This window comes from Bradysia coprophila (assembly GCF_014529535.1).
Source record: "Bradysia coprophila strain Holo2 chromosome X unlocalized genomic scaffold, BU_Bcop_v1 contig_20, whole genome shotgun sequence".
Taxonomy (NCBI): Eukaryota; Metazoa; Arthropoda; class Insecta; order Diptera; family Sciaridae; genus Bradysia; species Bradysia coprophila.
The window spans coordinates 5,989,045-6,006,591 of NW_023503307.1; the positions used below are offsets into that span (position 1 = coordinate 5,989,045).

At 34.1% G+C, this 17,547-nt stretch overlaps 2 protein-coding genes across 2 annotated transcripts in view; one reads left to right on the plus strand and one right to left on the minus strand.

The window, feature by feature from the left end:
* The window catches only part of LOC119068971, a 115,487-nt gene that overhangs the window by 76,376 nt on the left and 21,564 nt on the right, over positions 1-17,547 (plus strand). The gene's annotated exons all lie outside the window — the stretch shown is intronic.
* LOC119068997 (lipid storage droplets surface-binding protein 2) lies at positions 1,755-9,522 on the minus strand. The gene is made up of 3 exons (XM_037172874.1): positions 8,850-9,522; positions 4,023-4,460; positions 1,755-2,925 (listed from the first exon to the last, which is right to left on the minus strand). Exons 1-3 carry the CDS (start codon positions 9,010-9,012, stop codon positions 2,678-2,680), a joined length of 849 nt encoding a protein of 282 aa, XP_037028769.1. The 5' UTR covers positions 9,013-9,522; the 3' UTR covers positions 1,755-2,677.

Here is a 17,547-nt window from a genome sequence, read left to right on the forward strand (position 1 = left end):
ATGATCTATACTTCATTCCATTCCATTCGTGCTAACCACGAACCATCGCGCACACTTTATAGGTAAGTCAGGTTTCATAGATGAATTGATGAAGACTCCTCTGAATTAAGTTTGAAAAACTGTTTCGATAAAACTGCCTATAAAACTATTCAATCTACTCAGAGCTTATTTTTATCGTTTTGTCTAGTGGGTTGTCCATAAAAGACGTTCAGCATTAGCGCAACAAAACCGGAAAAACAATGTAAAGATGAAGAATGAAAAACCTGGACGTAAGGGAGGGGCGGTCAAAAACTACTAGAAAAAACGTACGGACGCCTTTTTTCGGCTCTGGTTAGATTTAATAGTTATTTACATGATAAGGGATAAAAAGTTGAAAATTAGATTGTTCGTGTGAATTTTGTCGATCTGAGGCGAAACCTAGATCAAATACACACGAAAACGAGAGTTTTCAACATTTATCCTGAGTTTGGTAATGGATTTTACATCAAATTCAAATAGAGCAAACATGTCTCTCATCTTTAACGCTACGAACAGAAACACCGTAGCGGACCAGGCTTCAAACATAACGCAACATACAGTCATCGTAAGTGAGAAGGAGCAACCTAAGACGAAGAAGTCAGGATTGGGCAACGAAACCTGTAACGGAAATAAAGAACAGATTCCACCATCTGGCTGTTACAATTTATTTTCAAACTTCCAAACAAAAATCAAATCAAAACTAATTCCACCATTCGGCTGTTTCAATTTATTTAAAGAACCGAATCAAAACTCAAATCCACCATTAGGCTGTTTCAATTTATTCGAAAAAATCAAAAGAGACAAACGGCAAAAGAAATTCAAGCTTACAGTCAACAGAGGTCAAAATTCCTCTTCCCTCCCCATACACGTAAAGTGCAAAAAGCGTGAGCAAGTCAACACAAAGAAAAGCTGTTTCGACCTTGGAACACAGTGGCACTGATTTAGTTAGTGGTGTCCTCGCACTGATTTAGTTAGTGGTGTCCTCGATTTGTGACCGCCGTTGAGTTTCGAGGTCGAAACAGCCCGTTTTTCTTTGTACATTGCTTTACGCATCCCATGGGAGGGAAGAGAATCGAATTCTCTGTTTGTTTTTGTTACTCTTGTTTTAGCGATTTATCTTAGGCATTTCAGCTGGGGGTATTTTTAGTGATTCCAATCGCTCTGAATAAGAGCGCAACGATTTGAAATTACACAGGATCTTCAATCAAAAGTAAACTTGAAGCAATTTTGTTTTATTATCTCAGTGCTGTTTGTCCAATAAATTTGGAAAGGAGTATGCGTTTTGGTTGTTTTCAATAAATTTTGTAAAAGGAAGAATTGTTTTGGTTTTCTGCTCGTTAGTCTAATAGCCTCGCGCTGTGGGTTAGCTCTGTTGTTGCTTTTGGTCCGTTGCCAGTTTGTAACGTTAAAAATCCAGCACTGATTTAGTTAGTGGTGTCCTCGTGAAATTCGATGAAAAGGACGAATTTCGGCCCATGTGAAATTAGTTTGTTTCAGTTAAATATTGATGTTCTTCAAACGCAAACTGTTGCCCGGATGGACTTTTCGAAGTTTCGTACGAATGTTACTAGACTACGTTGTGCTCCACTCAGAAATTAATAGGAACGATAAATAAAGGTTTATTTAAAAAAAAAATGGCTTTCTCGAGTCAGTCCCAGCCGTATAGGTGTTCGATATTGTTCTCGGAAAGTCCCAGTAATTCGGAAATTAGGAGAAAAAAACCAAAACATTTTTAATTATAAAACTACAAAAAGGAGTTTTATTCGATATAGTATAATAATAAGTATAAAATTTGGCACACTCTCAATATATGACTAATTCAATTACAATAATTATATAAAAATTTTATTTAACTTTTTTTCTCTATAAAATTATTTTAATTAGAAAATTGTGACTTGATATATTTCCGTTTTATTTCTATCATAATTGTTTACTTTTTCTGTTTATGTTTTGTTTGTTTTACTTTAATATAATTTTATGACAAACACCTAGGAACTAGAAAAAATTAACTTTAATTTTTCGCAATTTTATGTTATTTGGCATTATTATGTACAACAAAGAAAAATGTGTGGCATAAAATTTCTAAAAAAAAAAAAACATTGAAATGAACATTCACACGTTGCGACAAGAAAATGGAGAGAAAAATTTAACGTATATGCAAAATGGCAGTTCCATTTCCTCTATCTACATGAAACGACGGCTGTATTGCTATTATATAAGAAAATTTTGATTTTAAATATTTTTTACCAAAAAAATTCATTTGTTCACCAAAATATTAGTGGGGATGTTCTCTGAGCTTAATAAAAACATTTTGCAATGAAATTAAATATTTTTTTTTTTCATTTCATTTTAACGAAACGGGAACCAATTAACTCTTAACATTACATCCTGTTTAGTTCAAATTAATTCTCAAAAATCTGTGATGTCTTCTCGCTTAATTAATTTTTTCGGAGACACACCCCGCAGTTTTACGCAAAAAAAAAAGTTGAAAAAACATTTTGAACGCAACCGTTTTTTTTGTGTGCGCTACAAAATTAAACGAAGATTTTTGTTCCAATTTCCTTTAAATAATAATTTCTGACACAATAAAAAAAATTCTTTTTTGTTTTTTGTAAATGTAAATGAAACAACAACAAAAAAATTGCAGAATTATAATCCGTTACTCGTGGTTCGGTGACGAATTGTTTGTTGGTACCGAAGATTGCACACGTTCATTAATGAAATTTAAGTATTGCGTTAACCGTAGAACGGCAATTAAGGAAGCAACATATTCATGGACATCCTCTTTTTTGAGGAGTTTAACCTGACGTGAGACGGTACGGTAAACTCGACGAGCAACTTTATTAGATAGACGACCAACGGTCTGGCATGTATGAAGAACTGGATCAGCATCGGCTTGAATCGGTGCTGAAATAAAAAAAAGTTTTTTTGTTTTGGTTTTGGTTTCTTTTATTTAACAATTTGATTTGCTTAGTCTTTCGATTTGTTTTGTTTCGAGTGTATGCTGCATATAGACAAACAATAGGTAACAATTTTGGAATGTGCAATTATGCATTGCGCGTTGGATGGATCTGTGTCCCGCGAAGCACGCATCCGTTAGTCCCAACTATGTTTGTGGCTTCGCTGAAGCCGCTTCACAAATAAAAATGAAAAAGTACTGGATATGGGACAGTTATTGGTGCAGCAGATATATAGGGTCCCGTGAGATCAAATAACCACTCAAAAAGTCTCAACTACCAATCGTTAGTACAATATCGAGGGTAGACATGTTTGGGTAATTTTTGTCTATCTTCGATATTATACTAACCATTTCGGGTCGTTATATGAACTTGGTGCACCATTAACTGTCCCGTTCCCATTACTTTTTAATTATTTTTTTTTTTTTGTTGAAGAGGCTGCATAGGAGCCAATAACGTCATTGGGACCAACGGATGCGTATTTCGTACTCAGGGCAACGCCACCCATTCAACCCAATATACCACCATTTGTGCACAAAAGCTGTGTAGTGAATATTTCAATCTATTGCTAGAGCGTAATAACGCTATATTTTACTACTAATTTACGACTGAGATAAGTCGATAGGGCCGGTCGGGGTAAAGTAGAGATTTCTGAAACTGTTTTAAAATTGAGCTGCGAAAGTATTGTACGATTTTTAAAAGTCGTCAGTGCCGATCCAATCAAACAATATTTTAAAATCAATGAAAACTGGCGATATGGTCAGTTCACATGCAATAAGTTTGGCGACAAGAAAACGGCACAAAATTGAAACTAAAAAATTTAATGCAAGTGAGACGAGGAAATGATATTCAATTGAACTGAAACTTAATTAGAATTTTGGGGGTCTGATTGAAAATGTTTTTTTTTTAAAAATTACGAAGACAATCATGCAACTCATTGATTGAGACAATTTTAATAAATTATGGAAAAATATGACGATCGCATGTCCAACTGGTAAAATAAATTCAATTCCATGACTTACACGTTATAAAAGAAAAAATACTCACTATTATCATCTTCTGTATCACTTTCCGATCTTGGGAAATAATAATCCAATAAACGTTCAGCTAATGCCGATGTTGTATCGACACCAGCTACAGCCATGCTTCCATATTGGGTGGCCAACACTTCATTCGCCTTCTGCCACGATAAGTCTTTCAACGATGCAGCCCTTTGCTGACCAGCAGCACGTAACGAACACACTCGGCTCAATGTCGGCTGAACGACATCTACCACCTTGTTTTTGGCTTGAATGTAAATGTCTTGCGGCTGTTCCTTAATGATTGGTGCTTTTGCTTCAAGTTTATCGATGCCGGTGCAGAGCGTTTGATCAACATATTGAATGGGTCGATCGAGCTTTTGAACGAGTGGCGCAGCGGTATTGATAGCCAATTGTACGGATGCTTCGGCTGCACAGAAGGCCCAATTGAAGATGGAATTGTGGCCTAAAATAAAAATGGAATTTTACAAATTAAGTTCAATGTCCATCCTACTTATGGTTATAGAGAAGTACTAATTGCTTGTACAATTGTTTCAGCAAAATTCAGATTGTAGAAGATCGAGATTGATATTAAAATGGAAGGATTGAAAGGACACATAAGTTGAAAACACGATTTTGAAATTTCTACAATGTGTGTAAACAGAGATACATACTAGGACTACCCTCATTAGAGCACTTGGCACTCGTATCGCTAAAAGACAAAGAAATCGTAAAACAAAAGCATTTCTTGTCGGGAGTTCCAAGTCGACTGACTTATGTATCAGTGTTCTATGTGCTCTCGGCCTAATACGTTCCAGTATATTATATGCATAGATTTGCCTACAAAATACCCTTCACTATATGTACGGTTATTATTGAAGTGTAATTGTAACGAATGTCATTGTGACAATAAGGTTATTCAAATTAATTTTCAGTTATTCGATTAGATCGATTTTGTAGGTAACCATTTTTCAATGAAAACCAATTGAAACTCTGACTTCTTTTTTTTGTGTTTGTGATAAAAATGATTTGTCTATGTCAAAGACTTGCATTATAGTGTTAAGATGAACGATGCAATAGTACCCCGTCGAAAAGAAGCGAATGAGTCTGTTTGCAAAACTGAATGCAAAAAAATTGATTTGAAATTATTGAACGAATGAACTTTGAACGAGAGACGCGAAATGAGACAATACATTTCCAATCAATTTATCATGAGTGTTGAAAGTTTAAATTGATTCCAAGTATAGACACACGGTCATTTTGTAGATGTCGAAATTTTATTGAAGTTTTTTTTTTCGTTGGAAAATTTGTTTCTAATTTCCAAGGCTAAATTCGATCATTGGATTCTGTACCAACAGTCTAAGTGGGCTCGAGAGTATAATGGGATAGGGGGACATTTTTTGCTCAGAAAACTTAGAACATCATTTTCGACTTTCGGGCAACTGTAGTGATCAATGTTCAATGTACACAACGGACGTAAATTTTTGTTTTATCGAGAGAAAAAAACGTTTTGAAGGACAAACACTTTGACCACAAAACGATGCCAGATACATTATCAATAATATTAAAAATAAAGAAGCGAAAAAAAAAAACCGAAGGAATATCTTCTCAACAGAGTCAACAGGTTATCCAATCCAAGCAAGAATAATTACATTTGACCAGAATTCATGTGCATTTTAAATAAAATGTTATCACCAACCAACGGATGTTAATTTCTTGTTATTCGAAATATATGAAGACACTTAGTGCAATCAATCTATTAAAATACATAATTCATTTAAAAAAAATTAATTTAAATTAAAATAAATCTAATTTAACCTGATAAATGATAAGGGAACACATTGTACATGTACGTACACGAATATACATCATAAATTAGACGTATTTATTCAGTCAAAACATGATTTGCAGAATATAAATGCACTCTCTCATCGTTTCTCTGAATTCTATAAGTTCAACTTCAATGTTATCGAAAAAAAAATGGCAAACGTGGTCATGTGGTCCGGTCTCGGTCGGTGGATATTAAAAATAATTGATCAGAGCACAGTAGATCATGTGAAATAGCTAAAACAAAATGCTTCAACGCTTCTCAAGTTGACACCTTGTTCAACAATATCCGCTAATTTGCACCGCGATACCGTTGCATTGAGTTGGAAAACTTGATGTGACACTGATTTACTTTTAATTTTGTTAACGAAGGTCTGTCTCTCATGAAAACTTTAGAGTCAGATAAGTCTACATCGAATATTTCTAGCAAATATACTGCATTGGTAATGTCCTAATTTTCACTCAAGCAGTTTTCAAGCACACTGAGTGACTTGTATGACGTAACACAATACGCCTAAATGTGTAAATGATATGAGCATATATCTAGCCTGCATTAAGGCGAGATATCAATTAAGCACCTAACGTCCATCAGATAGTATTTGCATACTTCGAGACGTGCTTCGGAAGTCATGTTGAGCCGATGGTCCAGGCTGGAAGTGTTATTGGCCGTAAAAGGCTGTAAGAAAATCTTTCTTATGAATTGTGCCCGATTTATTATTAATTTTACCTCTCGCTCTAAGCCTTGGAAACTTTTCGTTCATAAGAAAAAATCGTCTACTGGAACACGACGAAACACAACAAAACCCGTGCTCAAAAACGCATCGTTTAATTTAAACCACACCAAGTGCATAATGTCAATTTTATCGCTCAAATAATATGAAAAATAGACTCGTGTTCCAAAGGTTATTGAACTGAAAATAGTTCGATATTTTTATGAATTAGAGAAATGAGAAAAGTATTTCATTTTTATTTTTTGTGGGTTTCTTCATTGTGATTTATACCTTCGCTTCGTGTTATCTCATCGTACCGACTTTAACACTTGAGAAAAAAGAAATGAACAACACGAAAGAAAGAAAAACTCGTTTTCGGAGCGTTGTTCTTTTCTTCTTCCACTATCCACCAATTCAATCAAATCGGCTCGATTTCTTCAATTGATATCAATTCTATAAAAATAAATACGCGGGTACAAAGTCGAACGATTCATACACGTTTGAGTTTGTAGTATGTGGTGTTTTTCTGCTGATGGAAATAAACGACGCGCTTTATGAACATAATATACTTGTCTAGTTTTATTTTTGGAATTTCCTGCATTAAATAATTGCTGTGTAGTAGGCAGTAGCAACATAATACATTGCGTAGATCATGTGTGCGGTGTATAGTATACAGAGATTCCTTTTTTTTTTCTTTCGTTATATTGAAATTCCTCTAAAAGTGACGTTGTAGTTCAAAGGTGACTTTCAGAAAGTAGTATTTTTCATTGCTATATGATGAGTCGTATACACTTTATCTGCATTGCGATAGTCTCCTTGTAACACGTTGAATGTACAAAGTTCGATCGTCTGATTAATGTTAGAATTGTGCAATTTACAATCATCTGTTATACCATGAAATGAATGTTAAAACAAACGAAGTAATAGATTTTACGTGTTGTGGCAATGAAGATGGTGCTTTACTCATATTAATTATGCCTGATAATGTAAAGCACAGTATGTACGTTCCGAATTTTTATTTTGACTAGTGGGAATACCGTTCTCCCCCTTGGGATTGAGCTGTAACGTCCCTACTCGTCAAAATAAAAATTTGTAACCACCGACACTTGGCGATACTTTGAATAATAGAATAATAGATTTAATAATTGCACAGCGATACCCTTGCTTTTTCTAAGAGGTGTAAAGGTTGGACTTAGACCCTTCGACGTACGAGGTCTTCACTAATAGTCTTTTTTACAGGATCACAATTCGATTCCAGAGAAAATAACAACAAAAACAATTATTTTAGAAACAAAGTTTATTCTTGCTTCGATTCATTTTCTTCGGGGGCGTCATGTATATGCAAGTTAGTGATAAATTTACTACTTAAAAACTCAAAAGACACAAGTGGACGCAAGGTTCCGAAAGAATAGGTACAGGTTAAGACATCTCTGAGTTGATCACAAAGACAGTGGTAGCAGGCTTCATCGACTAAGAAGAGGAAGTTTTGGGTACTAAAGACTCCATATAGAAAAAATACTATTCAGAACTTGTGGAGTTTGTTTAAAGCGGAACAATAGTTAACGTATTTTTGTTAGCTGTACCAATTAGATTATTTAGTTTGTCGAAATTCTCTTTCACATAGTGTAACGGGTATTGTTCTTTGTCTCCAGTTTATAGATCAAAAAAAAAATGTTAAAAAAATCCGAAATAAGTAAGTCCAAGTCCGCAGTCATTCTGCGGCGACAATTGAGAAATATTGGTATTGTGTCATCATCGGTGTGTTAAAATGATCATGAACAAACCATCCTCGATTACATTATTTATTTACTCTTGTAAAAATTTGTTCCCGCGTATTTTTGAATTTTATTGTGGTCTATCCCTACCTAATGTAGCATTGATTTAAAAAAAAAAATTGTAATTGAAAATTTTTGCCTTGATGTGGGACCATCCATTATTCCCAAGAAAACAGGGAAAATTCCTTTGCTTTGGATAGAGTCTGAGAGTCCCGTTAACAAATAATTAGTAAAATTTGTCTGGTCACATGGTGCATGAATTTTGTAAAAAAAAAACATTCCCTCCGCGATTGTTGTGACCATTTCAAAAAAAAAAAAAACATCCAAATTATATTGTGAAACGAGAATGCTGACCGGTCATATAAAATGAGAAACAAACTGTTGTTGCATTGTATGTTGCATTGTACTCGGTAAGCGCTTTGTTAATTACCAATAAAAAAAATTACAAAAAAAATTGTCGAAGACATTGAATAGGAATCGCTTGGTAATTTGTAACTTGAAACTTAAAACCGAAAATATTCTTTATAATAGAGCCAAGCTTACCTTTAACTTTCCCGTACACATCTTGACCTTGATGCCATGCGGCTTCAACAACTGGAAGTTTCATCATCTTTTCAAAAGATTCTAAATGTGGCAATAGAGCCGCATTGTCTCCATGGTTTTCATGTCCAATATTATTTTGTAAATGGTTACCAGAATGTGCCATTACGATTCGTTGATTTGATTTATTTTTCTGTGATTTACCAAACAGATGAAATTTTAATTAATTTTTTTCTTCCAGAAATCCCGCTAGAACAACCGTAATATTGAAATAATTGATTTCAATTTTACAGATTCAGTTGCACTAATCGTCTGTTTTTTCACTTTTCTTTTATTCCTATGAATAACACTTAATAAACGTTTTATTTAATTTGTTCAACCTCTTGCACCACTCACTGCTCTCCGTTCAAGTTCCAATTGTAGACTGTTTGAGTTTAACACAATGAATTGATTGATATTAATTTTTTTACGTTTCAGTTTAATTTTTCTTTTACTTTTGTGTGCGCAACGACAAGAATATTCCAGTTTTATTTTGTGTTCCAACTGTTAATTGTGATCGACTTAAAATGTACTTTTTTTTGATGCGCTTCTCTCTCTTTAATTTCAACTCGTCTACTGAATAGCAGCTACTTTGTCAGTTGCTTTTATACATTCGGTTTCACTCACATATCTCACTTGTATAATTTCAAGTAGAATTCAATCGTCGCTTGCATCGTCTATATACAAACTCAATGTACGTACATGCACATGCTTTGCACTGTTAGAAATTAGTCCAGACCTTTTACGGATCATCTGTTATCGACAACGACAACAAAAAATAAATATTCAGCTTACAGTTAACGTTGTCGTCACTGCATAGCAAATAAGTATGCTAAAACAAATGAAGTAAAAGATTTTATTTCTACTTGTCGATATGCTTGTCATTGGTATGCTTGTCGTCAAATGTTAAGTTATTTATGTTTTACAGTGCCGAGTCGTGCCTGCCATTCAAAGTATTGTTTAATGTCCAAAAATTCAAATTGGCAAGGGTTTGACTTTGATTTAAATATTGATGGACACCACGACCCAGGGCCAGTTATCGATTTCAAAGCATTGTGTTAAGGAAAGTCATGGAAAACAGCTATTTGTTAGCTCTCTTCCTGTTTCCTGTTTCTCAGCATCTCTAACTGCTCTAGCGCACTAGGAGCCCACAGGTTAATCGGACAAGTCTTCTGCGATCATTCATAAATTATGTTAGGCGTGACAACTATTTACATCTCTTTCTGATACATTTTCATGCATATCTTGTATATCTTTTGCACGTTTGACATTCTTACTTCTATTAAAATTAGTGGTTAAACAAATGAAGTGAAAGATTTTGAATAAAACTCAGAGCGATGCTTTGAGCAAAGAACGTAACAGATTCAATGAATAACCATAAACGCTTGCCCTTTCGGAAAAGTTAGGATTGACAGTGAAAATTATTCCGAAAGCGGAAATCACATTTCTGCAGTGTCAAATCATAACGACTTATGTGAAAAGCGCAGAGCTTTCGTTTTCCATAGAAAATCAGCGGTAGTTTGAACACTCGTAGCCTCAACATATACGTTGTTGTATAGCAGAATTTTTCTTCCGGCCGGCATTCTTCTGTAAAACCTGTAAAACGCATAAATATTCACTACAAATCTGTACTATAAATTACATTGTCGTGTGACGTTGATGTTAGGCAATCCGACTAAAACCACATTTTACCAAAATACAATGTTTACGCCAGGTTGTAAAAGAAATTCTTAATATCTTGCAACTGACTAAGTGTTTGATGGAGCCAAATAGGATGTGGGGGTCAAATCATTTAAATTTTTTAGATTTTGATTTTGTTATTAGAGAATTACACCAAACTAAAAGAAAAATTTTCTTTCTCAATTTTAAGCCATAAGCAACGAAAGCAGCAGTGATAGTAAAACAGAATTCTGAAAGTAATTTTTACTCGAGACACTACTTCCACAATTATCTCTCTGAATCACACCACCAATCATACACATGGTAGTAATACCGAGCGAAGCGACCTTTGATTGTTCAGCGAAAACTAATCTCTGCTTTAATGTGAATTCTTAATTCTATATTTTCTCATCTGTCTCAGGGCTTAATAGCGAGACACATTCATGGGGATTGATATAATATATATATACTTTTTGCTACTATAGTGTATGTACAATACGTGCAAAATGTTGCCGTCTGATGAAATTGATAGTGAATATTGTTCGATGTTTAAAAGAAAAGAAAAAAATTGATTTTTGTTTCTTTCTAATTTACTGTATTGTTTTTGGCCACTTTATATAGTCACACTTTATAAAGAAATGACAAAAAAAAAATTAAATAGAAAAACATGTTATCTGTATACATGCACGGTCCGAAACCGCTATATAACATAATACAGTCGTGGTGATAAGATTCATCATTTTTCGTTATTTTTTCCAAATAAAATAATAAATGTTTCTGGGTATGTTATATATACCGAATGTAATCGCTATATTCAGTGTATTCGCTTTATGTAATAAAAACGAATGGAGATAGGATTTCCATAGGATACAAAGTTCAATAAGTCGGTGTCGTAAGATAGTGGATCTTGGATGGACTTAGACATTTGAACAATAATTTTTTTTTTGTCGGAATTATTTTTTTCTTCTTCTTTCACTCGACTTTTCAAGACAATTACGTAATTCAAGTTATTTTAGAATTAATTATGTTATGTTCATATTCGCTGATAAATTGATAACCTGCAAATGTGCAACTAACATTACCACAAATAATTTTGGTTTCATAATAAGAAGGTCTTGACATCTTGAAAAATTTAATACCCTGATTATATTCAGCCAAAAACTTCTATGCATCTGTGGTGTGACAACACGGCTACAAAAATAAGCAATTTGAAGACCAGTTAATGTTATCACAGTGTTACTTAACGAAACGTATGTTACATCTAACGAAACGCAAAATTTTGCAACAAAAGTACTAAGAACATAGTTCGAACATCATAAATAATGATTACACGAGCTCGATGCCTTGAGTATGAAATCGTTAGTCCCAATCAAATAGTTGACTCAATAAAAAATAAACGAAACAGTAACGGTTGGATACCATGAGCAAAAATATCTCTATTGCCTCCTACAATAACCTAAATAATACCGAAGAGAGACACCAATTTTTGCACACTTACTCATAAAGGAATCCACCAGTAATATTGAACTAACTTCATGTGATGGAATGGAGACCAAGAGAGATAAATCGCCATGATTCCAAATTGTTTCTTTCTTTTTTTTTTGGTTGGGTCAATTGCTACTATGAAAGGACAACAACAACAACGGAGATTTCTTGTATACAATCCAAGATGCAATGCGTCGAGCCCAATCTAAAGTATAACCTATAACCTTTAGTAAACTTTCAAAAATTTCATATTGTTGCCTAGACATTCTCGAAGTCGAGTCTGGATAGTCAGCATCTGTACTTATTTTACGAGATTCTTTCCATATAAATCCTCAATATATTTCCCTTTAAGAAAATGCAGACTCCTCAGGTGATTGTTCTATCATATGATTCCTAGGAACTCTGGAATGATTGTTCAAAGACGGATGACACACTTTTTGTACACTATGTTTGGTAATCTCTTAATCTCCACTTAAAATTCGTAGAAAATATTTGATTCAATTTGATAGTTTGGATGATAGAGCTACAAAGTAAAAGTAAAAAAAAGTGTTTGTGAGCTTCAACTGGTGAAATTTCATTCATCTTGTCATTTTTAAATTTAAAAAAAATGAACAGAGTTTAAAATTGAACGACCTATGAACCTGAAATTGTGATAAAACGAATGTTTATCAGAATATATTTTATTCAAAGAATCATCATTTTTAAATACATTTGCGCGTACATGAACGTTTGTTTATTGTACTTTCAACTCAAATGTTTAATCGAATTTTAAAAAAATCGATTCAGTGTTTTTTTGGAGCTGTTTTTGAGTCTGTGTTCAATAACAATAGTCAAAATGTAATTTATTTGTATATAATGGCGACCTAATAATGAAATTTTTAAAAAATATGTCGTCGCTAGGGGCTATCCATAAGTGACATCCACCAAAAACTCGCAAGTGAATTTATTTTTGTAATGTTGCCTCATTTTCTTGTCAACAATGTTTTGCACAGTTTTCTTTGCATACAATCGTTCAGAAGTATTACAAGCAACTTGACGCAAAGAATTCAACATTAGTGCAACTTGATGGAGTTAAATTTATCTGAAACGTCGATCCGTGTGTAACTGCGGATGCACATTGAGTACAACATCATTTGTGGATGACACCCAGAAGTATTATGCTACACTTTCTTCACTTAAATCTACTTCCCATGTAAAAACTTCATAAAAATTGTTGAATTTAATTTCGAATCTCAGGTTAGGTTAGCACAACCAACTGTTCGAATCAACATTAATAATATCTTCAAAGTAAATTCATTTCTTTTGCTAATGTAACCATCATCCCCTAAAATTGTGTTCGTGTGCTTTCTATCCACACCACTCCAATCGCCTTTCCTTTTCAGTCAATTTGATTCAATGGAAAAATATAAAAGGAAATTTACATATTTCCAAACGAAATTTGATCAATCACCCATTTTCTATACTGCCAACAATTAGCTATTAAATTTACTGTACAAATCAACTCGATGGGTTCTCCCAATCAATGTGCACATAATAATTTTTCCTCCTCAACATACGAATCGTGTGTGTGCGTGTGTAGTGTGTGGTGATGTGATGTCTTTCCACATGTCGTCGTTATTTACGTAAATATAATCGAAAATTTTGATTTCAAATCAAAAACGATATTTAATCGGAATATAAAGGGGGTGTCTAATCTTTCTCTCTCCTTTTTTTTTGTTATTTTTATGCCTGTACTTCGTTATAATAAAATTTGCCATCGCCTTTTCGTCTTGTACGACATTCGGGGAACTTTTGGTTTCACTGTGCCGTTCACTGTGGACATTCCACAATTGCTAAAATTCGCATAAGTGAAGAGGTCAACTTTCAAACGATATTTAATCGAAAGTAAAGTTTCGATTCAAAAGGTGAGAAAAATCGATCGAACGTCTGTTAATACCAAGTTTGTTATTCAATTGATTTTATGTCACATTTTGCTCGATGAAAGAACATTAGTCAGAGCTCATTAGAGAGCTTTGTCTTATCAGTTGAATTTTCATATTCATTTTTGCTTTAATTCAGTAAAATTTTCATATCTAAATCGTTTGTCGAAATCCAATTTCTTCACATTAATTTGTAATTTTTTTATGTAATTAGTATAAGCTCAGCGAGCTTTCATGCAGTCAGCATACTGAAGTTTACCTAAAGACGAAAAATCTACCAACTTTTTCGGTTAAATCAGTTAATTTTTGGTTCATTTCGGTAATTTTCAGTAATTTCAGTAAATAAAATTACAAACAACAATCACATTAAGTCAATCGCGAGGTCAATAAATGAAATTAAAATCAATTCACTTTCATATTATCAATATCCAGGGCCTATTTTAGTGAATTAAATTCCCGAAAATTCCCTAAATATCGCTAAAATTCCTGAATTTGAATTTCTCTCAAAAACAGAGAAAACACCCAAAAGAGCCATAAAATCAATGGAGGCCATTCGATCTGTAGTTATTGAAGAGAAAATGTGGCAAAAAAAATGAGAGAATTTTCAGGAATTTTATATCTCCATACAACATCGAGTAGAATTGGATTGGATTGAAATTGTTGAAATGTTGAAATTTTGTTGCACCCATTCGTCGGGGGAATGTTAGGCTGGGGCATTGCCGATGCGAAATGCTCCAGTTTCAAACCAAATTTACAAAAAAATGCATCACCGACAATATCATCTATTCCATCAACTTTTCAAAAGCCTAATGCTCAAAACAAACGAGACATTGAAAACGTGTTTTGGTCCTATTTTTCATGACGAAATTTTCGAAACTGTCAAATGAAGTATGTTTCATTTTCATATTGCAACCGGCTTATATAGACTTTTCTCACACACAATTGTATCCTCCGCGCAAAGGTCCATCTGCTTCATACACACAAAAAAGTAACATTCTCCGCACAAAAGTCCATCTGCTTCATACACAAAAAAAACAATTCGTTCCTCCGCGCAAAGGTCCATCTGCTTCATACACACAAAAAAGTAACATTCTCCGCACAAAAGTCCATCTGCTTCATACACAAAAAAAACAATTCGTTCCTCCGCACAAAAGTCCATCTGCTTCATACACACAAAAAAGTAACATTCTCCGCACAAAAGTCCATCTGCTTCATACACAAAATGTTGCAAAAGCCCATCGTCCATAAAATGTTACATTTCTCTTGAAATTTCCATCGACCATAATATATACACGGAAGAACACGCAATTATTGTGCGTTGTGTTCTTCCGTGTATATATTATGGTCGATAGGCTTTTGCAACATTTTGTGTATGAAGCATGGACTTTTGTGCGGAGAATGTTACTTTTTTGTATGTATGAAGCTTGAAGCATGGACTTTTGTGCGGAGGAACGTTTTGTGTATAAAGTCGATGGACTTTTGCGCGGAGGAGCGAATTGTTTTTTTTGCGTATGAAGCATGGACTTTTGTGCGGAGGAACGTTTTGTGTATAAAGTCGATGGACTTTTGTGCGGAGAATGTTACTTTTTTGTATGTATGAAGCTTGAAGCATGGACTTTTGTGCGGAGGAACGTTTTGTGTATAAAGTCGATGGACTTTTGCGCGGAGGAGCGAATTGTTTTTTTTGCGTATGAAGCATGGACTTTTGAGCGGAGGAACGTTTTGTGTATAAAGTCGATGGACTTTTGCGCGGAGGAGCGATTAAAGAAATAAAAGGAATTAAGAGCAATTAAAAGGAATTGACAGGAAGTATCTTTAGAAATTGAAAGGGTATCGAAAGGAAATTGAAAGGGAATTGAAAATTCAAAAATACAAATGATCCTGCGTTGTTTTTTTTTTTCATAGCCGGATTAGTAGATTACATTGGGTGTTGTGGAAATAATTCATTACATGGTCAGTTTGTGATACTAGGCGAACTCACAAATGCGTTTTAAGCAACAAGGTATGGCAACTGTTATTAGTGTAGAGCCGAAGGCGAGGTCAGCAACTACACGAGTATGCTATTTTAATGCCTGTCCCATGAAAATAGAAAATGGTTGTTACAAGTACACGAGGACTTTGCATGTGCAAAAAATAAGTATTTTACATAAAAACGGAACAAAACAAAATAAATCTGTTGTTGCATTAAAACGTTTACAAACAAATCTAGTACACTTACAAAATCGGCTCACACTTCAAAAATATTGATATTGATTGTGACGACGTCACTACTGTAACATCAGTCACTTCTTATTCGCCCGGTTGGCCTGTAGAGGCGCCACATTTTTTTATAGTACTTCAATCTCACTGGACTATTTTTTTTTTGTGTAACAACTTCACATTGATTCATTCCCATGAAATGTCACAGCAGTGAAATTTGTTCATGAAAAAATTATTCAGCAGACTTTTAATGAAGAAAAGTACTAAATTGTAATAGATTTTACCCTTAGTTTCTAAACTCCATTCTCCTATTACTTTCAGAGTATATATTCTACACTAGGTATATCCTATCTATATCTATCGCCCAAAACCACTTACAGTGGAGGGGTGACGCAAGTCCTGTTATCCACTTACAAAAGAGCAGATATCGGTGTAGGTGACGCTTACAGATTCGACACGCAAAAAGATATGCGTCACAAATGGCAGCTGATGAGGAAAGTACGCGAAAGCTTTATCAACAAAAATCTTACCAGAAAAATTTTTAGGGAGAAAGTTACAACAACAAAAAATTGCGTCAAAAAGTGGTAGATGATTCGGCTTTCTTCCGTTTGAATTCCATTCTTTAAAGCAATATTTACAGGCTTTAACATTTCAAATGTCTCACTGTCATTTTTTCCAAAGAATGTCATTGTGAATTCGCAATGACACAATGAAATTCTCTGAAAAATTTGACAGTGAGACATTTGAAATGTTAAAGACTGTATGTTGCACAATTATAAAAATTTTCCTTCCTCAACATCTTTAGGGAAACCATGAAACACGTATCGACTAGAATCTAAAACTCACACATAGCTCACACTTAAAACGCTCATAGCTCGCAAATAAGCCACTTTTTAGGGAAACCATACACACTTATCGACTAGAACCTAAAACTCTATAACTTTGTCCTTTACACGAGGTTTCTATCTGCCGTATTTTCAGAGTTATGGCTGACATAGCTCGCACTTAAAACGTACATAGCTCCCCAATAAGCCACTTTTTAGGGAAACCATGAAACACGTATCGACTAGAATCTAAAACTATAACTTTGTCTTTTAAACGAACTTTCTATCTGCCATATTTTCCGAATTATGGCTGACATAGCTCGCACTTAAAACTCTCATAGCTCCCAAATGGACGACTTTTTAGGGAAACCATGAAAACACGTATCGCCTAGAATCTAAAACTCTATAAATTTGTTTTTTAAACGAACTTTCTATCTACCATAGTTTCTGAGTTATGGGTCCTATAGCTCAATAGCTTAACACGCTCATAGCTCCGAAATTATAAGCTTTTATAAAAATTCCTTCAAATTAGTTTCTTAGAATTACGTCCTTAACATACCCTGAAAATTTCAGCCA